Raw genomic sequence first — 27,058 nt, 5'->3', positions numbered from 1 at the left:
AACAAGATTGTAATACCTGCAACAAAGCAAGACTTGTTTTAAACACCAGATATAAAATCTAACTCGGGGCTGACATGTACCCGTTACAACTAATAACAAAACCGTGATATGAATAAGATGTTTATTAAAGTTCGAATCTACAACACCTGTGTTTTGTGGGATAGACATTTCTGTATCAAAGTCAATATTTTATTCAGATGTGGGTATTATATCAAAACTCCTTTAACGTGCTGGGTGGAGATTATCAAATAGTCTTTCAATGTAACTACCATCATGTTTTAAAGTTCTATGAGAATTCGGTTTTTTTCGGATTCTCACAAGTACTTCAGAATTTGACTTGCCACGCCTACTATCCGATGAGGCCATCCTCAGATCATAAGCTGAAAAAATGGAGTGGATGTGGAAGCTCGGAAATATTTTCATTAGTGATATAATTGTTTGTTTTGTTGTTTCATTTTGGTATACCATATGGACAATTCAGGATATTTACATATTTCCCGTAGACCATGAGCTGAGTAATGGATTGTCTTTGTCCCTTGGAGTCATAGGAATTACAGCCCTTAGTGCTACTCAAAACGTTCTGACCAGAAATCTAAGGAAGAAAAACAAATTTGTTCATTTCGTGTGTTCCAGGGTACTTGGTCTGTTTTGGTCAATATGCTGTATTTTTCATTGGAGAGGACTCTGGAACTTTTTGGACAAATACAATAACTCTTTATTTCCATTTGTTCTTGTATGTGTAAGTACATTTCTTCTGTGTATACTTCGGAGTATAAGGAATATTCTTGGTCCACCGTTTATAATTGGATTCGATGGTAAAAAGGAGTACTTTGCCCAGCCCGTCATTTTCAGCAAAATTGTGAGTTTTTTCTTCAATTTTTAAATGTTTTTGTTCACATTTTTTCACGGTTACTTTTTATGTAACAGGGAACAAACGAAAAAGAGTTCTTTTGAAACAACTATTACAACCTTAATATTGTCAAATTAAAAAAAATATATATGGTTGCCGGAAAATCCAATTCACTCTCTTGAATGAAACGAAGAAGCAAATGAATTTGAATAATCAAGGAAACCAAGATTCTTTTATAAACACCTGCAGCCAACAGGCTATCCGGGAGCTGCATAATTCTTTAGTTAAGAAAAATAACGCTAATATTGTTCTTACATAATACATTCACTACACTAACCATGCACTGGTTCCCTGTCGGACATCTAATTTTTAAGCGTATGGATCTACGACAGGCTTAAGGGACATTCTTGAAGGATTTTGGTTTCACAACCCATAACTTTTTAGGAAAAGGGATGATAAAATAAAAAAAGCAAACGTTTTATAACTTAACTGTATAACTAAGTGTACGTATATGAATCTGTACGGTTTCAGTGCAACTGTGAAGTCAGATTGGGATTGTTTTAGGGGTGATTACAGTATCAAGGAAGGAATTAAAGACCAAAAAGGGACCAAACAATTTATTTCTGGTTTAATTCTTAATAAAATAGAACTACTAGGATACATACCACAAATAGAAGGTTTCAATGGAATCAAAGGGTTATCTTTTAGGAATTTTAAAACCAAAAAGAAGTAAAAAAAAATCTACGCTTTGTGTTTGTTTGTTTGTTTGTTTGTTTGTTTTGTTTTGTTTTTAAAACAAGTATGGACGCAGACTGGTATTGCCCGAAGAGCAAATTTGAACATACAAACGTTTTGTCTCGAATGTGTTTGCATTGTCTAGAAAACTCCTCCATTTATTGGTATCAATATTTGAATTATGCGTATGTTGATATATATCCATTAACATATGTTACCAAATATCTACTGACATCAATAAATGAATGAATGAATTGAATTTTTAATATTAAAAAAGAAAGATTTATTAATATCAAAAAAGTGTTTTTTGATATAAGAAATCTAATTTGTAATATTTGAAAATAAATTTGTAATATTAGAAAATACTCATTTTTGTCCACTTTAGCTTGCCATAATTTCCGCCAGAATCTTGGTTCCATTGGTTACTCTTTCAAGACAAAACGTATGTATGTTCAAATTTGCGCTTTGGGTAATATCAGCCTGCGTCCATACTTGTTCCTCGGGCAATACCAGTCTGTGTCCACACTTGTTATCAAACAAAAAATCTGTTCGAATCTTAATCATTCCACCGGAAACGTAGAACAAAATAAGCTCCATTTTTGCATTATGATTTTTTCAGATGAAACGCAGCCTGCCACTACTGGTTGATGCCTTTCTCTGTGTTTCAATTTTGGGCAGTCTAGTGATTGTTTTTTGGCGGGACACGTGGGTAATACTTGATGCTTACCTGTACCCAGGGGATAGAATCATGTCGGCTGTTTCGTCAGCAGGTATTTTTGTTTGTACACAGTTGCTTGGAGAACTTTTACAATGTGGTATCAAGGAGAGAGAAGAAGTTCTGCATAAACTCCCGTTCATGATATATTTAATCATTCAAGATATTTTCTTTTTGATGTTGAGCATTGGCGACATTGCATGTTGGAGGTCTATATGGATGACAGTAGATATCATATTAGAGTCCATAGAATCAGAACTGGCAAGACCTATTTTATGTAGTGTCGCCTTTTTAGTTCTAGTGTTGGGATTCTCGTCTACAAGTGCCGTTTTAAAGGGTTACAATATGGATGGGGAACAGACTACTTGGTACCAACTACCCAACAGTTACTTACAGAGCATACATATTTGTTGGAGAGAAAAAAGCACCAATAACGAGGTATGTTTACCACGCGGTTGATGCATAACTAGTTCTCTTTTACTTTGTTATGAACCTTGTACCGTTTACTCACAACAATTTGTGTGGCTGTCCCGTGTGGCTGACTTGAGATATCCTGTCCACATGATCCTGTTATCTGAATGTAGGTGTTCAGTGTGATAAACTGTAGGTATCCTGCCTGTCCGAATGTAGATGTCTTGTTCGTCTGAATGCAGATATCCTGTCCGTCTAACTGCAGATGTTTTGCTCGGCTGACTGTTCGGTATCCTCCTAGGTAGCACGAACCCTTTTCGGAATATTTTTTTTAAAGTTTATTAGTAGTTTGCTAAAACATTTTCAACAGAACATTTTAAAATCGTTTTTAAAACATTTTGAATTTTTTTCAAAATGTGTTGATAACGTTTTTGAAACATTTTACCGTTTAAGTTTGAAAAAGGTTTTCAGAACTGTTTATTGAAATGTATTTACAATGTTTAAATAACATGTCACTGTAATGTTTTTGGATCTATTTTTTAACATTATTTGGATATGTTATAAAAATGTTTCTTATATGTTACGAAAAAATATTTTCTGATTATGTTTTCATCACATTTCTTTGAAACAGATTAAAACATTTCCAGATGTGGTTTTAATGCGGTTTTCTGAAATATTCAATAAATAGTTGTAGAAATGTAAGAAAAACATTTGATATATTATTTTTTAAAAACGTTCTGAAACGAATTTAGAAAATGTTTCTAAACTAATTAAATTACATATTAGTAGTATAGTAGGAGATTTAGCCTTAGTATTTCTCGGGAGGTGCAGGGAGGTGCACCTCAAAGCGCATGCGCATGACGTCACTTCCGGTGGTCAATGACCGGAAGTGACCCTTTGGTGTGACAGGAAGTGACCGGTAGAGGGCGGGCCCGGAAGTGGACCTAGGGCATGACCGGAAGTGAACCTTGTGTGACCGGAAGTGGACTTAAATGGGGGACCAATAAAGGGAACATGGGGACCTTTAGATCTACGAAGGGGGTTGAGAGGGAGGAAACGACCTCCATATGTATCCTCATTAAGTGTCCTAATTAGTATCATTATATAGTATACTATAAACTGGTAAGTATACAAAAAGCGGGTGTATTATGACAAGAGTTATCTTCCTTTGTTTATATTGCTTTTTTCTATTTCTACATTTCTACATAAGGACGTGTTGTGCAATGTTTACCTCTCGGACATTAATTTTTATCATTGTTTTATTTTTGTTTTTAATATTTTTTTGTATTCAGTTTGAATAATTAATGTTTCTATTTTGACTAACGTCTAAAGAATATACTGACCATTGTAAGGTATACATTTGGAATGTTAATAGTTTTTAAATGATGTTTTTATAGTCGACCATTGCATCACCTATTATTGACGCATTCAACCTTTATCGATTTTACCGGTAGAATGGGGCCCTCGTCGGTAAATTCCTGTTTTCATATTGTCAATGTTTACATGTCGCGTCTACTTGACCTGATGTTATGGGGGTAAACTATTGATTTGTTGATTTTTTTTCTCTCCATATTTTCATTCATTATTTGTTTCCTATGCCCTTTTTGTTTAAGTTTGAAACTTGTATGCTCGTTTAATATTTTTCTTTTGTTATTATAGGGATATTGAACTTTTTACTGCTATAGTATTTTCGATATTTGCGTGTCGCGTACACCCTTTGAACGTGTTATGAGGCTCTGTCGGGTAAACCGATTTCTTTCCATATTTTCAATGTTTACATGTCGCGTGTACAAGATTTGACCTGTTATGGGGGTAAACCGTTCACATACGGAGTTTCATTTTTCTCTCCATATTTGCATTCGTGGTTTGTTTCCTACATCCCTTTTTTGTTTAATTGGTGTATGATGGGTTTTTTGTAAAGAACTTTTTACTGCTATAGTATGTTTTCAAGTTACTTACACTCTCACTTTGACCCGTGTTATGAGGCTCTGATGGTAAATATGTTTGCTATGCTGTCGTTAACGGTTTATATAGGTGTTATCGATTCTGAGCTACACTGTTTTGTAAGGAGATCTTTCGTTGGTATAGTTTTATTACACAACAAGATTTTTTTTCTTTTTTATTTTATTTACAATTCATATTCATATATACGTCGTTATATCGTCTGTTTTTCGAAACCCGGTCCTGCTCAATGGTCTGTTCCATAAACCATTCTTTATTTCTTCCCCTTTAGGTTTTTCACGATCCGACCTTCTTATGATTCTGCTTTAATATGAGTATTCTTGCCGTTCGAGTATCATTGGCGTCAATGCTGTTTTTTTCCACTCTATTTAATCTTCTCTTCCTTTCGTTCCTCTGTAAAATGACTTCTGATGATGTTCGTTGTATATCCCATATAGCTCTTTTTTTTTATGAACTGTCTTCTCATTATATAAGGTCCTGATATCGTAGATCATTTGATTCATCTAGTTGAACTTTTGCAACATTCTGTCGCTCGATTTGTTAGCCTTGCAAGACATCTGCACCAACCTTTAGTACCCCGCTCTGTGATGCGATTGAACTTTTGTTTTTTTTATTCCATCAAATTTATTCAGATCGTTCTTATGCAAAGACATATGCGGAGTCTTATAGTGACCCGCTCTCAGGTCCATATGTTTCCAATGCGTCTATTTGATCTTTTGTTTCTTATGCAAAGATGCACGATATTCCGCTCTGGTTTTCACTTGTATTTGATATTCTGACGTTGTACGTGTTACATTCTTAATACATCTGCAAGATCGTTGTTCCGAAATCCTCTCTATACAGTTCCATATATAGGTGTCACATCTGTTTTCTTAGCTTGTTTCTTTCCTCCAGTTGGTGTACCACGAGGTCTTTATGGGACCTCTTTTTCTTTTGACAGTTCATTCTTTGGTTTGCATTGTACACGTTCTGTCGTCCATTGCACGTGTATGGCATCACGTCTGGTGACCTCTTCTAAATGAATCTTGTAAATCTTAATTGCTCCGGGTGCGTCCATCTCCTTTGCGAGTCGGCCAAGAAGTGACCACATATCCTTTTTCATCTCTATTTATACTTCTCTTCATCCAAGAACACATCCTGAATTTCCCATGGGAAAATGTTGCTTCTCAATCTCAAGTTGTCGGGAGTGCCCTGTTTCATGTCGATCAATAAATATCCGTGAGGTTTGGCAGTGGCATACTCGTACGATTTCATAAAGTAGTTTGGTTTTTTTTTGGAAGCATTTGTTGGGCCATGGTCATGGCCTGTTATACGTCTCTGGGATTTTTAAACAGAACCAGGTGATGAGCATTTAGACTGATGGTTCTGTGATACTTGTTTTTGTTGAACAGATTCTGAACCAGCAACATGACACTTATATTTTTATGGTGATAATATTTCGTGAAGAGATGCGAGATAGATTCGGTGACCGAATTCATCATATCGTCTAGAATAAGCAAATGTTTCTCTCTGGGATCCAATGTGTCAAGGTCGGGGAGTCCTTGTACAAAGTCGACATCCTCCATTGTTCCATAAATGGTCTGGTACACATCGTAGCACCACGTTATTCGATCGGGTCTATGCATCATCAAGTGTTTAACGTTTTGTACAAATCGACTTACAAACATCGTTTTTCCACTTCCGGTGGGTCCTGCTATGATGTTGGTAAAGGGATGGGCCCACGGCATAAAACGGTCGTCCAAGTATCCCTTGGGTACATCGAAAGCAAGGGGATCATCTGTCGGGTGTATGAAAAAGTTTTGTCAGTTGGGTCCTTGGGTAAGTTTTTTTGAGTTTCATCCTGGATCGATTGGGGTAGTCCTTTCATCGAAATATAAGGGTCTTGGCGTAGTCCATTCATCAAAGTATCTTGTTTTTTTTTTCCTTTTCTCAAAGCATATTTTCCTACATCAAAAGTCCCCATAGTCCCTTTATTGGTCCCCCATTTAAGTCCACTTCCGGTCACACCCAATGGTCACTTCCGGATGTGACGTTATGTGCATGCGTATTGAGGTGCACCTCCCGAGAAATAGTAAGGCTAAAACTCCTACTATACTACTCATATTAAATAACAATTTTCTCATAGATAACAAATATAGAATAATAAATAAATAGGCCATGAAATTAAAATTATGATAATCTACATTATACATGTACATATGTAATACTAGTCTTCTTAATTTTCATGCATATTTGATTTACAATTAATTCATCCCTGTTCATTGTTCCTTGTCTTTTAATTAAGCAACATCGATGATATATAGATGATGGCATCTCGATAGAAATAATAAGATAATAGTGTAAATTTTGTGCCACATGTTGCTATTGAAATAGGTTAGAGCAAATCTTTATTAGTGTGCGTATTATCCTACAGACGTGTGCAAGGAGCACATACACTATTTTGAAGACGATTTAAAGAACTGGATCTGTCCAACAAAATGTAAGCACAATTCTTTGTAATTAGATAGTTAAAGACTGTATGCCCAAGTACTTTGAATAAATACTAGTCTGTGTAACCTTGTTTGATTAACATAGCTTGTCAATTAGTCATTTTACAATTTCCCAGTCACTAGACAACATAACGTTGTGAAGACAAACTCTCAAGTGATTTCTGATTTTGATTTAATTTGTGTCTTTGTAATGCCCCCGAAAATTTGTACTGCTACGGAAATTTTTTGTGTTTCTCCGTTTCCGGTTTTGTATAATATTGTTTCAATTGTATGTCCGGAATGACAAAGTTAACATGTCAAAATTTATATCAATTAGGTGTTGACCCCACACGAAGTAATTTTTTAACTTTGATTATTTTCTTATGATAGATAAGTGTCTCAGTGAATTAATTAATATGTTTATATTGCAGAACTTTGTATAAATAGGTGTATTTTGAGCGTCACAAAGAACGTCCTAACAACTTATTAAATAGCTACAATTTTAAAGATTTCGTGTTCATTTAATCATCCATTTCATGTTCATCGTCTTAATATAGCTGAAATATTGCTGCTCGGACGTTAAACCCCAACAATAAATCAATCAATCAACAATTTTAAAGTCATTATAAGAACTGATCTTTGTTTTTATTTTATCAGAAGATTGGCGAGATTGCATGTCTACATCGTGAGAAAAACACATTTTCAATAGGTGACTTATTAATGACTTTATGGGTACTAGATCATCAGTTCTCGATAGGGATATGATTTTCTGTATGGAGAGCATGAGAGACATAATTGGGAAGTGGAAATAAAGAAAATAAATAATTCAATATATTTTTATTGTTATTTCATATTTTCAGGGTTCATACATTACTTCCTGTGGGTAGCTAGGCCACGAATATACCATCATACCAAATCAGTTCAAATGTTCTTTATTATCATCTCATGGAATTACATATGAAAGGATTGACTGAAAAAATACAAATGAACTGAAAATAATATATTGCCTAACAAAACATCAGCAATATTCTGAATAATACCAACATGATCAAAACACAATCAAAATAATACGACAATACCATATGCAATGTAAATTGTGTATAAGGTAAGTATATATGGTAAGTATTGTATGTGTGGATATGTGTGTGTAATATTGTCATGTGCTTAATTAAATAAACAACTGTCCAAGTTCCAGAATATTATACATGACATGTATTCTTATGTGTATGTTCTATGTGTTTTCCCAATGTAATATCATTCAAAATGCATTTCCAATTGAAAGCATACTCAAAACACTCAATATGATGTGTAAAAGAAGCAATATCATGGTTTCATAAAGGTTGCAGAAAATATACATAAAATCAACCCTTCACGGTCATGTGTTCGATTCCTAAAATGCATGCAAGCTCAAAAGTACAATTTAATGCTTGCTCATACCTTTTATGCATTTACACCAATTGTATAACTCATAATAAAGTAAACATACCGTATTGTTTGACCATGGTATTCATAATTAGCTTCATTTCATCAATTTAAACGTATGACTTTCATTGTTGACCTTGTTTAAATTCTCAATAATTATAGTATTGGATACGGAAAAGTACTAAAATCCACTCACGAAATTAAAGTGTTCATTTAATAATTTTGGTCACAACACTTCCGGTGAATGTAATAATTGATTAACTTTGATATGGCTAAAAACTTTGATTACACCTTATATTTTTTTTAATTTGCTGTGATATGGTATTTCAAGCACAGAAGGAAAGATATACATGGCTATTCGTATTATAATTCGCCCAAAATTAATAGGCTTTTCATATTATTGCTCTTCTTTATATCATTGATAACATCATAATGATTTTTTATCGTTTTTTGGTAAGAAATATTAAGATACGACCAGTACTGCGCACCACTCCAACACTTTCAATAATATGTGTTGGGAGAGGTAGATATTTATGGTTGTAAATTGTTTTTTTCTTGTTTTTTTTTGTTGTTTTGTTTTGTTTTTTTTTTTTATTGTAGATTTTGACCCTCTCCGGGGGATTGGATCGAGTTAATAAAGTTCACAGTTAATGCTTATCATTTTTACGAAATACACACATTCTCTCACATTCGCGGGGAATAAGGATTACAAAAGAAGCTCATTATTACATTCTTTTGATTACCGCTATAACATTGGTTCCCTTGATTACTCTTTCAACAGTTTTGCATTATAGATGTATGTTTAAACCATTTTTCATCGTCATGATGGTTGTATGAATATTGTATGATCATGTTTATGAGTACTTAGGTTGATATCTTGCATTGAATCTGACCAGGACATTTATTTTGAAACTTTGCAAGTTATTTTGTCTAATTTATAACATTACTTCATGTCCTGCATTTATGGAAAGCCAAATTGACAGAAACTTTGAAACATTTACACTACACATATTGACAAAATTGGGCTTTGAGTATATAATGCTTATCATTTTTAATTTATCTTTTTTTTAAGAAATACATTTGATCTTTCTCTTTTGCAGGGAATAAGGATTACAAAAGAAGCTCATACCTAATGATTTAATGTTCCCAATAAACCAAGATGATTAATTTTTTTTCAAGGTAAGTTTTATATAGTGATGAAAATCTGATTGGACCATGACAAGTGATCATGGCATTTGCTAGTCTTTTAGTGTATCTGTTCATTCATTTGACCGCAATATGCAATCACTGTTTTACATAATTCAGTAGCAGATCCGGAAACTCCGAAAAGTGGGAAAATATGGCCTTTGAGAGGGCTCACTATTGGAAGTATCATTAATGTTCTATAAAATCAAATTATTTCTTTCAAATATGAGGGGGATCCTCTTGGATTCACATCTGTTTGCTGTACTTCGATCAATAAAGGTTTAAATATAGAACACATGTTTGGTTCCATGAATATCCACTTCCTGTTTGAAGAGAACATACATTTTAAAGAGGTGTACATAGCTCTGCTTACCACAATTTCAGCTTAAAAACTCAATTCATGGTTTTTCAAAGTACAAATATAATCTCGATATAAAACAGCATGTTTTAATCTAGCAGAGAACAGTATTTCCATGATTGACCTGTTGCAAAAAAATCAAGTAATATCTAATTGATAGTATGTTTAATGTTTTCCTTTAGTTTTAATTATTAATACTGTAGGTATGTATATCGTAACTATACCATTAATCGTGTTTATCTTTTTTCAGGAAACCAAAGAACTGAAATGGACACTGCTTGAGATGCCTGAAGAGGATAAGTAAACTGACAAAACCTATCTTTGAAAATTCGTTTCGTTTGTTGCTACATCAACAAAATATAGAGAACTCTACAAATTTCTTATCTCATGTTAAACCTGTTGTATGTGTATGCAATTTTTGCATTAAAATATTCATAATTTAGATTGTTTTGAAAAAATGTTATTGAAAAACATTATAAAAACATTATAGTGAATGGTTTTTGAAAACGTTATTATAATATTTCTGAAACCATACATTTTTACGTTTAAAAAAAAAACATTTCTAAAAAATGTTTTCAGTCTTTTTAAGGAATGTTATAACAACATTATAGTGAATGTTTATTGAAAACGTTATTATAATTTTTCTGCAACCATACATTTTTACGTTTTAAAAACATTTCTAAAAAATATTTTCAGTCTTTTTAAGGAAACGTTTCTCAAACATTTTTATTACGTGTTTGTGCTAGCTGTGCTGTCCTTCTGACTGTAGGTATCCTGTCCATCTAACTGCAGGTGCTCTATTTGTCTGACTAGGTATCCTGTCCGAGTCACTGTAGGTATCCTGTCCGCCTGTCTGTAGGTATCCTGTCTCATTAACTGTAGGTATCCTGTTGGAGTGACTGTATGTATCCAGTCCGTCTAAATGTAGGTATCATTTCTGAGTGACGGTAGGTAATCTGTCCGTCTGAATGTAGGTATACTGTCTGAGTGGTTGTAGGTATCCTGGCCGTCTGAGTGTAGGTATCCTGTCCATCTAAGTGTGGGTATCCTGTCTGAGTGGCTGTAGGTATCTGTCTGACTGTAGATGTTCTCTTTGACTGTAGGCATTCTGTCTGAGTGACTATATGTATCCTGTCCACATGATTTGTTGTTAACATGTTTCCTACAGTTTTAGAAAGAAAACAGTATGTAAATGTATAATGTGATCTGTTTGTCTGACTGTAGGTATCCTGTCCGAGTGGCTGTAGGTATCCTGTCTGTCTAAATGTTGATATCCTGTCTGAGGACAATGTACATATTTACATTGTAAACGAAGTCTCTATGGTCAGGCTATGGTTTTTAATATTTGAGAAAGGTGTTTGTTCAAGGTACGGTGCAACCTGTGCAGTCGTATCAAGCTTTGCCCTGCAAAGCATTCTTATAAAAGAATGATTTGAAATTCGCAATTTGTTATTAAAACCACTGTGTAATTACTATTTAAAAACTTTGATTTATTACGTAGCTTACGCGTCGCCAGTCAAATCAATTTGCCACCGTATAATCCACGATTAACGCCTCCAAATCTTTATAATAAATTTATCTCCTAATACTTAAAATACAGAACGGACAATTTTGCTTTTCCATCCTTTTTTTTCTTTATCGATTCAATTTAAATTGGTGTGCATGCGATCGTTTTTGTTTTTGAATTTGTTTTGTTTTTGTTAGTTTTTTTTAAGACGCAGCACGTAGTATATTGTCCATAACAAAGTGTGTTTGAACTGCGACTTCTTTGTCTTCCATGTCATATTTATATTGCATGTGAGTAGACCACATTAAGACGATGTAGTGTATTACATATGGATGATGCAGGACGTTTGAATGAAAAAACGGGATGATTTTGTCTTTCAAATGGTAAACTTCCCCTTTCTCAGTGGCAATAAACCAACATCTCAAGCCTATATGAATAAATTTTAATTATTATATTTTTCACATTTCATCCGTTACTTTCGAGGTTGTGATATGTAAACGCACTTTCTATGTAGACAACGAATACTGTTAAGGACACGTTCAGCCTTTGTTAATATATAAAAACTACATAAGTTTAAAGGTCGTCACCAGACGCATAGCTGCCGTTAGGCAAAAAAGCTTTTGCCTTCACTTAATTTTGCCAATTTAAAAAAAAAAATTTTTGACATAAAATACATCCAGGAGAGGCATAAATGATGCTCTAAAACGCTATCTCCGCGGAGCTTTGGTGGGGGGGGGGGGGGGGGGGCTTCGCCCCCTGGACCTGCTGGGGGTCTTAAGCGGCCCCCAGATCCCCTGCCGTAATTTTGCCTACACTTCAATTTGGCCTCAGCTACGCGCCTGGTCACTACAATTTGATTGAACGATATGAAGTTTTCATCTCACAGATGAGGCAAGAAATAGTCAGTTAGATTCCACATACTGTGTTGGATAAGCCGCGAAAAAGCATTTCAAAGGAGCTAGGTACTGTGATACATAACGTATTTTATTTTCTCACTGGCCGTCTTTGATCACACTATACACTATATACAACTTTATTTACATCTGGTATACAAATACATGTGTTAAGTTAGAAAGTCAGGGACTGGGGATCATAAAACACTTACAACATTTCGAATTTTGAGGTATATCATCATTTAGCGATAATTACTATATTGATAAGTTTCTCAGTTCAATGACAAACATAAACAGGGGATTAAAGAGCAAATGGGCGACCAGAGTCAATTACAAAGAAATAAATGTCAATCAATAAATATAGAAACTATAGATACGGAGAACATCTTAAAACGATAAAATAAACAATGTCCAGCTCTTACATGAAAAGTTAAATAAAATTTGGTTTCCACTAAAAACGTCCATCGGGGTCCGGCTGTCCGTTATCTCTCGGTTATATTACCATCACATGAGTGCGTTGAAATTACACATTGAGACATTTCTTTTCATTTTATTCTTAAAGTAAATTATTGATGATATCTCAGTTGATTTTCGCGCGATGCTTTGCTATGTGATATCAAGTTCAAGATCACATGTTCAATTTTTTTTGGTCATTTCCCTATCATTTACTTAATTTACATCACTGGCGGAACAGGGCATGCTTATACCCTAGAGCACCTGATGCCACTCCCTATTTATTTTTTTTTTGTGGGAGTTTATAACGCTAGTGATTTAGGTTGCTTGCCTTATCTTCAGTTTCCATATGCTATCTTTTTTTATTCTGTTCGCTTCATAGTGCGTAAAGATCGTCATTGCTTCCAGTTTTCACATTCAGGCCATTACATTGGATTTTGATGTATTTCCAAATTACAAGATCTGTTAACCAACTGTTGTATAAATACTCTTCCGTCGATGATGATCGGTTTTGCAGCTCGTAATTTGTTCTTCATCGCCAAGAATCAGACGAACAAAGGGTCGTTTTCATTCACATTACTATATTACCCTAAATATCTTGAGCGAGATCCGCCGCTCGAGTTCTTAGATGACAACAAGTCGCAGCTGTACAAGACAATTTATGACTAGAATAAATAAAGACCCTTCAAAACAACATTTGGTAGATAAATTTGACAACACCCTCAGATATTTGGACGATATTTTGGCTTTTCAATATTCATACTGAAGATTATTCATACACCCTTCGGAACTTCCCTTGAATAAGCAAATATTGATAATAAAGAGTTTCTTGATCAAAGTATTTATATCAACAATGGAAAACTTTATACTAGAATTTACGACAAAAGGGATGATTTTTCATTCCCTATCGTTAACAAGTGTGGACACAGACTGGTATTGCCCGAGGGGCGAGTATGGACGCAGACTGGTATTGCCCGAAGAGCATATTTGAACATAACATACGTTGTTTTGGACGTGTTTGCATTGTCTAGAAATCTCCTCCATTTATTGATATCAATAATTGAATTATGCACATTTTGTTAAAATCCATTAAAATATGTAATTAATCATCTAAAAGGGGAACAAATTCCACAATGGCTTGCGATAACCTTAAGACAAATCATATACATGTACATATTACAATTCTTCTTCCTTCAAGGTGTACTTGCATGGATGTGTTGAACTTGCTATGCCATGTTATAGCCCATTTCACTTTATGTAGTACTCCAGCAATGCTAGAGTTGTCTGGCAAGATATTTTCAGACTTGGTGCCATCCTAACCTCTAGCATCTGACATGTTGAAAGCCACCGAAAATGTGAATTAGCTAAACATGTATTTTAAAATATTTTAAGTCTTTTATTCACATAAAAGAAGTTTAACCTACCGGAATTCAAGCGATAAAAATCCTAAATATTTGTTTAATACCTAGAAAACTTTTTTGTAATGAAGACAGTTGTCAAAATGACCAGCCATTTTGAACTACGTCAGTTATTTTACGGAATACAATATATATTTGACAAAACGAATCTAAAGTTGGAAAAGGCAATTCGTTGATAAATTTGATTTGTTCGTTTCGCAAATATTAAAATCCGTAGTTTTATCAACTGGAATTACACACTTAAAAAGCTAAAAACTAAATATAAATTTCATTTTAATTGCTTTTACAACGGATTTCCAGGATTGCTGGATTTTCTCATCAGGTAGGTCATTTGTCTTTTTTCAATTTAGTCACCTTTTCCCGTGTTATGGTAAAGAAACTGTATAAAACGTTTTAAATGGAAAATGATTTACTAAGTAAGTACGGAAGTAAGAGGTTGGGGTATGGTGGAACGGAATTCCAACCTCTTACGTTGTAGGAGTATTTATGTAGGTCAGCTTGGTAAAATTGGACTCTCAGTTTTTTTATCTTTTCTTTAGAATCTCTATTTCATAAAATTCTGTCAATCTTCACAATTTAATCAAACTGAGTTATTTTTACGTGTGTAGTATTAATGTCTTGATACTAAATAAAACCCTCATTCTTTTAATAGAGAAGCAATTCATCCATATTTGTCTGTCTGCAAATATATGAAAAAGAGTGGACATTTATTTTTCATACTTTACAAAAATTATCAAAAATGTTTTTTGTTTTTGTTTTTTTACATACAGGTAATGTATATCAATGCCTGCATTTGTTGATTGAATGTATGGTGTTACTCTACATCATAATGTGTAATGCAAAATCAGTGTCTATTGAATATTCTAAGGAAAACATCATCCGACATCACTATGGTTGTAGAACTTTTTTTAAAAGACATTGTATGTGCAATGTATTTTAACTTGCATGCACATTTGTGTACAATATCATAATAAAATGAGCTCAGAAAAGGAGATTAGTTCAACCTCATTTCAATTTCCTAAACTATTTCTCCACTTATTATGCTAAACTTTAAATTTTGAAAATCAAATTTTATCATTCTCAATGGAGAAATGATACTGAAGGAGAAACTTGAGTAATACAAATACATGCACATATATACAGAAACTTACAATGTAAGAGGTTGGAATTCCGTTCCTCCATGCGCCAAACCAAGTCAGAAAATAGCTTGCCAGACAATCTCTAGCACTGCTGGAGTAATAAATAGACCATCCGTTTAGGCCTCCTACCCTAAAGTTTTTATCTGTGATACTGAAAAAATAATAATTAAAAAGTCTGCCGATTGTCTTGTACAAAAAAGAAAAAAAATAAAGCCTAAGATGTTTTTTTTCTATCCTAGATGGAAAAACAAAGAGTTAGAAATACTGGTTGTTTATATTTAGAAACGATTGTAAACACACATGCCGTGAGTGTGCTCTTGGTCATGGATAATCCGTTTTGGAATTCGGCACTTGATATATATTTTTTTTTGTTTTGACCACCACCCAGCACCGTCAAAACAAAAAAAAAATTATCTCAAGCGCCGAATCCCAAATGAGATTAGTTGTTCAGTCTGCATATTTGGTTTCCATTGTATTTTGAGTTTGGTGTCACCATAATGACTTATTCCAATTCAAAAGTTTTAAATAAAAATAAATCCCCACCTACCGACCCTACAAAATTTCGGAATGGTGATCGAAAACATAACAATATTTTTTTCGGTCTTTGAGATTTCTCATCAGTTGACTGGCATGCACCAATAAGTTGACTTATCTACCTGTCTTACTTGCACTAGAAAGTGTTGATTTGATCCCAAAAAGTATTTTTCTGGGTCAAAGATTCAGCAATAGCTGTGAGCTGTACATCATAAGAGTGCAGATCACAAATTGGATCACTAAGTCACGGATCTGAACGTAGTCACATAACAACTAATTTCCCCGAATACACTATGACCCAAATTCACGGGTATGACTATGCCCGGGGGCTGTATAAACGCTTCGATACTTTTCACTGTCTACTCGAAGTAACGGTGTCCTAGCTTTTTAATGCACGACATGAAGGATGTAATGGATATACAGAAAGTGCTATCGTTTTCAACTTTATTGTTATAGTGTTATTTAACTATCCGTTTTTTAGATGATGACGTCCCTTTGTCACCATCATATGGTGTTTATATATCACAATTCTCGTATTTGTAACAATGTTTCGGATTTTAACGAAATAAATCATTATATGACTGAGAAATTATTGCATCAAGGTTTTCAATATCACTAGCTCGTAAAAACATTCAGGATTGTTTCAACCAATACAAGGAACTCATTCTCATGCATATTTCCCATCCTATATATTATGGTACTATTCTTCTGGAAGGTAGCGCGGAAATCTCAATACTCACCCAATATTAGGCTAATTCGTAAGGTTTAGTTGTCATATTGTTGTCAAATCGTTAAAGATATAATTTTTTTTGCATTAACATTGATTCGCTCATAGGGTCTTTACATAGAAACTAACACACTATATTTAAAAGTAGTTTTCGGCATGACTCGGGTTGTGTCCTTATTGTATGACTTAATATGTACCTTAATTGCCTCTCAACCCCGCTTGGGAAAAATTGGGATTGATATTACGTACGATGAGGATATTTTAACTTTTCGTAGATTTAAACTGGTCTTGAGCTTGTATGTCAGTTAACTACTAGTAGCCCATTGTTTGTTCATTTGTGAAACGTGTAATCAGTTTCTTTATTTCTGTTTTTACAATGGACTCAGACATTTTAAAATTGATTTTTAGGTGTGATTAATAGTGTAATATTTTTTTTTCCACAGTCGCCAGATTTGAAAATATTTTAACCCCGTATTTTTTGGCTTTTTCCAAGTCAGGAATTTCTGGCCTCTGTATGTATTGTTTCGTTTTCACTTTCAGTTTACTTTTACAATGATGGAGTATATAGAGTCAACTATTTCGCTGTACCTGTGTATAATGCTGTTTTGGCCCAGATGCAGCCTGCTCTGTGGGGTGAGGTTTTCCCCGTCATTCATTGAAGACCCATGGGTGGCCTTGAGCTGGCATCTTCCATCCCGGTGGGATTGTTGTATCTTTGACATATTCACCATTTCTTTACTCCTTATATATAATGAATTAGGCAGTGTTTCATGAATCTCTCAGTTCAACTATCACAAAGCTACCAAACGGTCGTGAGATGACAAGATACATTATTGCTAGCTTTCAAAACTGGGGTTTCCATGCATTGTATCTGGAGCCAGCGGTTCGTCAATCCGTTTCCCATTCACGTCATTAAACGGCGGTGAACCTGGAGATCTACTATACATATGAACTATAGCTTTTTATGCCATGAACTTTTACTATCTTTTCAGCCTAACTGGGAAGATGTTAACGACTTGCAAGTATAAGTAGAAAAAAGATTTCATAGGAAGAACAAGTAATAAAAATCATGCTCCGATAGCACATTAGGATAACATTAGGTTATCTTACTGGAGCACTGTAGTTTATTTTATTAACAATCATTTTGTCATTACACTTCATGCTACGACACCACATACTAATGCGTTATCAGGCGTTGTCTTATTATCAATCGGCAATGGTTTGGGTTTATAGGATTAACAAGTTACAAACATTGTCCATGGACTGCAAAACGTTTGCGGTTTTGTTTAACAATATTCCTGTTTCATCAGACCATGAATTCATGCATATATGAAATGTACTTACCTTTATTAATTATATATCGCCATGAATCTATCTATTAAATTTTCTGGTTGGTATATATGGAGGACAGGGACACCTGCACTGTAATTGTAAGAAAGACTGTAAGAGTGTAAGGTGTAAATGCAGAAAAATGAAAGTGATGTGCAGATTCAGATGTCATATATCAACATCTTGAAGCCGTTAATACAAATATAAATCAATATTTTATATGTTTTGTAAAGATACGTTTTTCCCATTGCTTAGTCTATAACCATGCATACAATTTAAGTGGTATGTCATTTTGAAAATATTGTATAAGTTGAAATAATTTTTGGCAATTTTTTGTACATGTTATAACTTGTGTTTTTGTGTCATACAAGTTATAACATGTACAAAATTGCAACGTATACACAACATATATATATAAATTCTAAAGGAAGCTACCAACCAGGAAATCGTCAAGTCATGAAACAAAAATGAGAAATGTCTTAATCGGCTCTTTTTTAATAATTTGGTATTGTTCCATGATTTATGGTGATTTTTTATTATCCTTATTGAATTTGTCTATTTCTTATAATTTTCCACCATTTACGCAATATTTATTTTATTTACATCATGATACTTTGTTGAATTGAATGAGATTGCCAAAATGTATTTTTTATTTTTGGCATGGACTCCTCTGGGGGAGATGCATTGTTGTTGCTAGACTATGCTATGAACAGGACTACACTCTAATATGACGGGTGAGGCTGGCGGAGCATGACATGCTTACCCTTCCGGAGCACTTGGTGTAACTCCCGTGTTTTTTTGTTTGTATGTTGAAGTTCATATTGCTAGTTCTTTAGTTTTGATACCCCTCTACGCGAAGTGGCGAGACATTATTTAGAAAAATAGCGTGTCTGTCCGTCTCCCGAGAGTTTTAAGTTGATAACTTGAGAAAGTATTAATGACATTTTTTAGTACCATAAGTTACAGATTAAGTTCAATTTTCAGCTATATCCAAATTGTACTGTTTTAGTTAGGCCATTTTGAAAAAAATTTCGCCAACCCCTTTTTACACCAATACATGGCAGTGTATCACTTAATGTTCCATCAATGCCATATTTTTGTGTTACGTCTTGTTTTTTTATTTTCTTCTGATTTTATGTGTTATATCTATTTTATTCGATCCTTCTCGAGTTGTCAGATGGTAAACTGGGCACATTGCGGTCCCAGGCTCAATCACAGGGACTCGGATGAGGTTTGACCTCTAGATGCACGGCATACTAGGCCCACCGGCGAGTGGAGATGCCTAGGTGCCGGCAAACCAAACCCCCATCTATGTGTAAATAGCCGTGCAGATGGGGGTCGTAAGCCCAGGAAGGGTACCTATTTAAGAGAGACTACTCTGACATAAAACCGGGCAAATCCTAGCTCGTAAGCCTTGGATGGCGGCGAATGTAGAGGATTGGAACCTTGACAGCAAATCTCCTGGTCCTCCAGGTTGGGAGTTGAGCTCAAGACTGACTAACTCGTCTCATAAAAACCTCAATAGTTACGGAAACGAGACCAGTTAACAAAACAAATTGCAACGGTATACCAAGGGATTTTAGTTGTCATGACAACAATATGAATGTTGTTAATGAAAGCTCAATTAAAGCTAACAACAAAAGGAACAGCCTTCTGGGACCAAAAGAATATCTTAAGATAGGCGCTTGGAATGTGTGCACAATGTATTTATGTGGAAAGACAGCTCATGTAGTAAAGGAGATTCAATATTATAACATTTATATCCGTGGAGTAAGTGAATGTAGGTGGACTGACTGTGGATCTGTTACTTCATCTACAGGAGAGACGATCCTATACTTATCCTATATCCTATATATGGTAGAAAAGATAACAAACATCAACAAGGTGTTGCTATAATCATGAACAACAAAGCCAAGCAAGAACTCATCGAATGGTCACCAGTAGTTGAAAGAATGATTGTAGCAAGATTTCATTCTAAATTTGCAAAAATTACTTTGATACAGTGCTATGTACCCACTTATGATGCTGAAGATGACTCAAAAACAGCATTTTATGAGAAATTACAAAGCATTGTGAGTAAAACACCTCAGCATGACTTTCCTACAGTCCTTGGAGATTGAATGCTGAAGTCGGTAATGACAACGAGGGGAAAGAAAGAATAATGGGCGAACATGGAGTTGGTACTATCAATGAGAATGGAGAATTACTAACAGATTTTTGTGGTGTCAATGACCTTACAATTGGAGGTACACTTTTTCAGCACAAAGTTATACACAAGATCACATGGAACTCTCCAAATGGTCGAGACAAAAACCAGATAGACCACTTGATGATAGATAGACGTTGGAGAAACTCACTGTCCGATGTAAGAGTAATGAGGGGAGCATACTGTCCTAGTGACCACCATCTAGTAATTGGACAAATCAACCTTAAATTAAAAAAGGCAATAAAGAAAATAATAAGTAAGAGAAAAATGTTTGATATAGACAAGCTCAAACAACCTGAGGTACAAAAGAAATTTAAAATAGAGTTAAGGAATAGATCTAGAGTTTTAGAGAACTTACAGGATTCAGACACTGATAAAGTGGAAAACTTGGAACGGAAATGGAATGATATTAAAAAAATATTTACAAAGACACCTCTAATAACATACTTGGTTACAGGAAACGAGAGAGAAAAGAATAGATAAGCGACAGCACCTGGAATAGCATTCAAGAAAGGAAAGACATTAAGAAGAAACTAAACAATGCAAAATCTGAGAGAGTTAAAACGGCCTTACAGAAAGAATACTCTGCCAAAGACAAAGAAGTTAAACAAAAAGCTAAAGTAGATAAGAAAATGTATCTTGAAACACTAGCCATGGAGGCAGAAATAGCAGCCTCAAGGGGACAACTTAGTACAGTATATCAGATCACAAAACAACCAAGTGGCAAAGAAACCAACACCAGCAAACCATGCAAGTCTGAAAGATGGTAGAGTTTTAACATCAACGAAACAGCAGCTTAAAAGATGGACTGAGCACTTTAAGGAAGTTCTAAATATTGATCATCAGGGTGATATCCCCAATATAGAACAGTTTGGAGAAAATTAGATATAAGCATTGAAGACGTATCTAGGCAAGAGATCAGGAAGGCAATACTTATGCTGAAGAATAATAGGAAATCACCTGGTTTTCGACTCTATAACATCAGAAATGCTGAAAGTAGATCTGAAGTATTTTACAACTTATTTCAGCACATCTGGAAATATGATACAATTCCTAATGACTGGGCAATAGGACTCATTATAAAGCTACAGTAGTACAGATTAATCAATCACACTAGAAAATAACATCATAGAAGAGGTTAAAATATCTAGGCAGCATGTTAAGTAACACCAATGTGACAGTGAAAGACACCAAAGCCAGAATAAGGCTGGAAATGCATTCTGCAAACTGCCGTATGAAAACCAAGCTGAAAATGTATAACAGTAGTGTGAAATCTTTGTTACTTTATGGGGCTGAATGCTGGAGCATAATACAAATTGACGTGAAAAAACTCTCCTCATTCCACAAAACCTGTTTCGACAAATCTGTAAAATTTATTGGCGTAAATATATCAAATAAAGAACTATACCTTAAGGCCAAGCAGTGCTGCATGGAGATAGAGATAAAAAGAAGGAAAAAGAAAGGAGGTGGCGTTGGATTGGCATGTTGTGCGAAAAGGAGGAGAAGATATCACTTAGATTGCACTAAGATGGACACATGATGGAAAGCGAAAAAAAGGACGCCCAAATGGCGAACGATGGTCGAAGAGGAGATGAAAAATATAGGGAAGACCTAGAGGGAAATAGAGAAGAAAGCAAAAGACAGATAGTTGTGACATGGGATGGTTAATGTCTTATGTGCTGATGGGCACGAAGAGGATAGATAGATAGATATCGTATTCGGTTCGCTACATTGTGTATGTGGATCGTCTTTGTTTCCTGTTTTCGCGTTCATGCCATTTATTTGAATTTTGACATAACTATTGTGTTCCATTTTTCACGCTTCTGTATTCTTTCCGATATTTTACCGGATCAAAATGTCGACAAGAACCTCAGTGTTCAAGCGGTCCAGATACCGCTAAGCACTAAGGTAAAGTACAACCTGAAGCAAGTCCTAACCATCTGCTAAAAGGTGATAAAACTATCTAACACGATGCTTTATTTTGCCAGAAAAGAAGGATATGTAAGCAAAGTAACTGAAGCTTACATAAGCTGCCACACAGAGACAGAAATCGGCTACAGCATGTATTGTATCGCGTTGCTCTAACGGAAGCAAAAACAACTTTTTAAAGTGGATTGCTTAAAATTGGTGAAAAATCCTTTCTTATATAATCCTGTCGACCACGTGCTACATGTTGTCTCATAAACACCTATATAGAAACTGAGCACATAGTTTAAGAGACACGTGCATTTATATTTGAAACACCGAAGTCTTAGAGTATGATTTCAACAAGGTCTGATGGAGGGAAAACTAGTCATATACATATGAGATCAGTTCTAACCTCTAAGGGGAACTGTCAGAAGAGCCGACAGTTCTACTAGTAGAACCGGCTCTCCTAGAGCTGTCAGGAGAGCTGGCTCTAGAGCTGTCCGAGAATTTGTCATGGAATTTTTCTTTTGACAGTTCTAGGACAGTTTTGTGAGAGGTTAAAACTGATCTCGTCTGTAATTGAGTTCTTTGAGCACCTAGAGCTTTAGTATCACATATAATCCTTGATACACTAAGTTTGAAAACGCGTATCATTTTTGCAGTCAACTATAACACCAGATTACAGACTGCGGCCCTTATTTTTATTTTCGTTCAAAGGGATGTAGGATACAAATACCTAATCTGGACATAATAATAAAATGTTACTACCGGTAATCGGTATATCGGTCTAATGCATAGCAAGTTCCCATATTTTTTTTGTAAATGCTGCCTTACTGAAAAACATGAAATAGAGATACAGGTTGGAAGTCCTTAACCTGTTGTAAAAGAATTTTGATAATTTTGTTTAATTTTTGTTGAAAAGTTAGCAAACTATATCCCTGTCCTAAATGAATTTCATATTTGGACCCTCATCGTTTTTTCGCCCCAGCGTGAATTATTTGACTACATCACTTCCGTACTCTTCTTCATATTTTCATATCGACAAGGACGACGTCAACAAAAAGTATCACTGTGTTTGGGTTTATTCAGGCGGACTTGGTTGCTATCAAAAATTACACACTTCTACTGATTTTTTTTATATTCCCGAAATGTATTGTTTTTGGAAGTTATTTGGGCAACAACTATTTGATTCCCGGGGGGGTGGGGGGTGGGGGGGGGCTATGGATTTTTGTCTGAGACAGTTTTTCTAAAAAAAAAATCCATAGCCATTTCGCTCCCCCCCCCGAAAATAAAATGGATTCTGCCTTAATTATGGTTTAGTGTAAAATGATATAATCGCATACAAATTGCACGTATTAAGTTATAATTAACAGTTTAATTGTGATCGAGAACTATGTGGTTATGTATTATACATCGAGTTTTTGTAGATATATTCATGTTTTATGCTTTTTTTGTTTGGTAGTGAATGGTTCATAGGTTTTGTGTCAAACTATAAAAATGCAATCATATACAATGTACAAACAAATCAAATTAGTTCACTTAACTTTATATTGTTTTATTGATTACCGCTCAGTAATGGCAACCTAAAGCACAACAATGTCACAAATTCAATAGGGATACACAAGTTCTTGTAAATTTACTACGACGAAATAATTTCTAAACAGTGTTAAAAACAGTATAAATAGATAACAGTCTTGATGAAAGAAACCATGACTATCTCATAATAGCCTGGTATTTTGATTTTTTTTAGATTGGTTCAAGGATAGACACTTCAACAGAAATAATCATTCACTTTTAGGATGAACAACTAAACGTAAAAACCTAATACAGATGGATTAACTATATATACAATAATGCACAGGAAGTCTCCACTTTATACCAAGAAAGTTTCCATTTACTAGTTTGTATATAGTCCATGGACTGGGAGGGTCTACCGTGCACCCGACTGATCCATCCCATTACCGCATCAATTTGTCGCCAAGGATATTCTCGGATTCTTTTTCAGTATAAGCCTATATTTGTACCCCAGTGGTCAAATAGCCAAGAATTTTGTGACTCAATTGTTTGAGTGTCTAAGCCTTCCTGGGACAGCATGTGTGAACAAACTAAACAAAATGAGGTATCATCATGTAGCCAAATATATCAGCCTTACAATGGTACCTACACAATTACGATAACACTTAGGTTTTTGAGTAAAATAAAAAAGATACCCCACCGGAAATAAAGCTTTAATTGACATATTTACAATGTCAAATGTTGGTATTTTCTGTCTAGTATTATCACAATTTATACTTCTGGGGTTCTTTCGATGAATTTTGCCGATTTTCGTAGTCAGAATTTATCACAAAAAAGTTATTGCTCAACTGAAACGTCTCCAATTTTATATCATTCGATAGATAATTAAACCGTAAAATTGATATTTAAGGCATTCATACTTAAGATAATGATGTACCCAACATATCTGATCAATTCAGGAGATTAGATTTTCTTTTTGGGGGTACAATTACTTTAACATTGAAAAAATGGGAATTTGCAGAATTTCAGAATTTCTCTATATCACCCCTTATTTCCTTTTTCAGAATACCGTAGTAGGGTACTTGAAAAAAAAATTGCCAATTACCGGTGAAATGGAAGAATATATGAAATTCCGAAAATTCCTCTTTTTATGAAAAACTCATTATCGTCATATTGAAACTGAAAAATACGCGCCTGAAACCAGAAGATATGTTGAATGCTTCTATATATAATATAATATAATATAATATAATATAATATCAATTATATGCAAAAAATAACATTTGGATTCATGTTGAGGTACTTTTTTCATGCGTAGGGATGGCAATTTTCCACCTAATCGGACTTAGAAAACTTCAAATATTCATTACTTGGGCTCCGTTGAAAGCTGACATTATATTAGTGTATTTAAATATATAAATGTATGTTTGAAGTACGGTATTTAACAAAAAATTGGGTCAATTTCAAGTGAAATGAAAGAAAATATGAAATTCCGAAAATTCCTCTTTTATGAAAAACTCATTATCGTCTTATTGAAACTGAAAAAAAAATACGCGCCTGCAGTGAGAAGATATGTTGGATATATCGATAGTTAAAACAATAGTACCCAACATGTCTATTGTACACCGTTTATATGCCAAGAACATAACATTTTAGTTCAAGTTTTTTTTTCATGGGTAGGGGTGGCAATTTTCCACCTAACTTGACTTAGAAAAGATCAAATATTTATAACTTGGGCTCACTTGGAAGCTAAGACACTATATTAATGTAATGTATCACACAAAAGGTTGTTTGAAAGAGATATTCTGAAAAAAAATGACAATAACGGGTGATATAGACGAAATTCTAAAATTCACATTTTATCGATTTTATAGTAATTGTCTCCCCAAAAGGAACATCTAAGCACCTGAATTGATCAGATATGTTGGGTACATCATTATCTTAATTATGAATGCCCAAAACATGTCGGTTTATTTGAAGAATACAAAAACGTACAAAATTTGCCACAACGAGGTATAAAAAGTGGCCAAAAATGAAAAAAAAATGCTTCAGTTTATTTTTGGAGACAAAATGAATGGGAAGTATGAGGGTACCTGAAATCATATTTTGGTTGATGAGTAGGGTGCACGGGGGTTATCCCACGTACTAATACTTTAAACAACTAAACCTAGAACAATTCTTTTCAAACCTTTCTTGGAATACCATAACCTCTTTAATTATGTTATAACTTGGCATCCCTCTTGTATAATTCTAATCGTAATTAAACAAATGTGGACACAGACTGGTATTGTCCTAGGGGCAAGTATGGACGTAGATTGGTATTGCCCAAAGAGCAAATTTGAACATACATACGTTTTGTTTTGAAAGAGTAACCAATGGAACCAAGATTCTAGCGTAAAGCAAAGGGATGTAATCCAGGGACAAAGATCAGTCATGTAAAACAGACAAACACAACAATGAACATAAAGTGACAAAAATAATACATACAAAGTAACAAAAGTAAATGAGTAACTCGGACTCCACTTAAAATTGGGAGCATGGCTTAGGTGTACCGGTAGGGTGAACGTGTTTGCATCGTCCAGAAAACTCCTCCATTTACTTAAATCAATAATTATTATTGAATTATGATGTTTAATTTGATCCTCTCTCCTACATTATAACATCTAAAATGAACTTTCCCGTACTACCATACATCGTGTACTAAGTTACAGCCCTAGATTAATCCTATGAAGAGGAATGACCCGGCCAGCAAAAGCTATATTTTTATATAGCCTAGCTGGCCGAGTGGTCTAGAACGCTGGGTTTTGTGCAGGCGGTGTTGCCATAGATGTCACAGCGGTACGAGTTCGAGTCCCGCGAAGGGAAGACCAAAAATTTGCATCGCAAATTTGACAGTTCTAACATCGTTATGAATTTTTCAGACCTTTATATATGTAGACAATTGATGTTAGAATTCCGTTCTTTTATACCCCAAGCCAAGTCAGAAAAAAAAAGGAATAAATGGGGAACAAATTCCACAATGGCTTACCATAACCATAAGACAATGTACATAATACAATGCTTCTTCCTTGAAGGTATACTTGCAAGTGTTGAACTTGTTATGTCATGTTAAAGATTGACCATTTCACTTTATGTAAGTTAGCTAGGTAAAATTCAGGACTCTCAGTTTTTTTTTAGATTAACAAAAACCAACAGTGTGGTATCCGTCAATAACAAGGATGGCCCTGATTTTTTGGAAGGGGCCATCAACTCAAAATTAAATTGGAGCATTCCTTTAGTAGATAGTAAAATCATGTCAAAATTTTATAACAATTGATCAACCA

At 34.6% G+C, this 27,058-nt stretch overlaps 1 protein-coding gene and 1 long non-coding RNA gene across 3 annotated transcripts; one reads left to right on the top strand and one right to left on the bottom strand.

Moving 5' to 3' along the window:
- Positions 1-143: 143 nt before the first annotated feature.
- LOC148623344 (uncharacterized) lies at positions 144-24,632 on the top strand. Of its 2 annotated transcripts, XM_088565121.1 has the most exons (4): positions 144-859; positions 2,205-2,738; positions 9,664-9,742; positions 10,357-10,586. In XM_088565121.1, exons 1-3 carry the CDS (start codon positions 389-391, stop codon positions 9,694-9,696), a joined length of 1,038 nt encoding a protein of 345 aa, XP_088421247.1. In that variant the 5' UTR covers positions 144-388; the 3' UTR covers positions 9,697-9,742; positions 10,357-10,586. The 2 variants fall into 2 exon arrangements, with proteins under 2 accessions (XP_088421247.1, XP_088421246.1); XM_088565120.1 differs by lacking the exons at positions 9,664-9,742; positions 10,357-10,586 and adding an exon at positions 23,971-24,632.
- On the bottom strand, positions 7,964-8,752 carry LOC148623345 (uncharacterized). The gene is made up of 2 exons (XR_015919417.1): positions 8,628-8,752; positions 7,964-8,111 (listed from the first exon to the last, which is right to left on the bottom strand). It is a non-coding gene; the product is annotated as an uncharacterized LOC148623345 (long non-coding RNA).
- Positions 24,633-27,058: the final 2,426 nt, after the last annotated feature.

Source organism: Perna viridis, chromosome 2 (assembly GCF_037379345.1).
Source record: "Perna viridis isolate PV_CMFRI_1.1 ecotype Kerala chromosome 2, ASM3737934v1, whole genome shotgun sequence".
Taxonomy (NCBI): Eukaryota; Metazoa; Mollusca; class Bivalvia; order Mytilida; family Mytilidae; genus Perna; species Perna viridis.
This window is presented reverse-complemented; position numbering and strand designations above follow the sequence as displayed.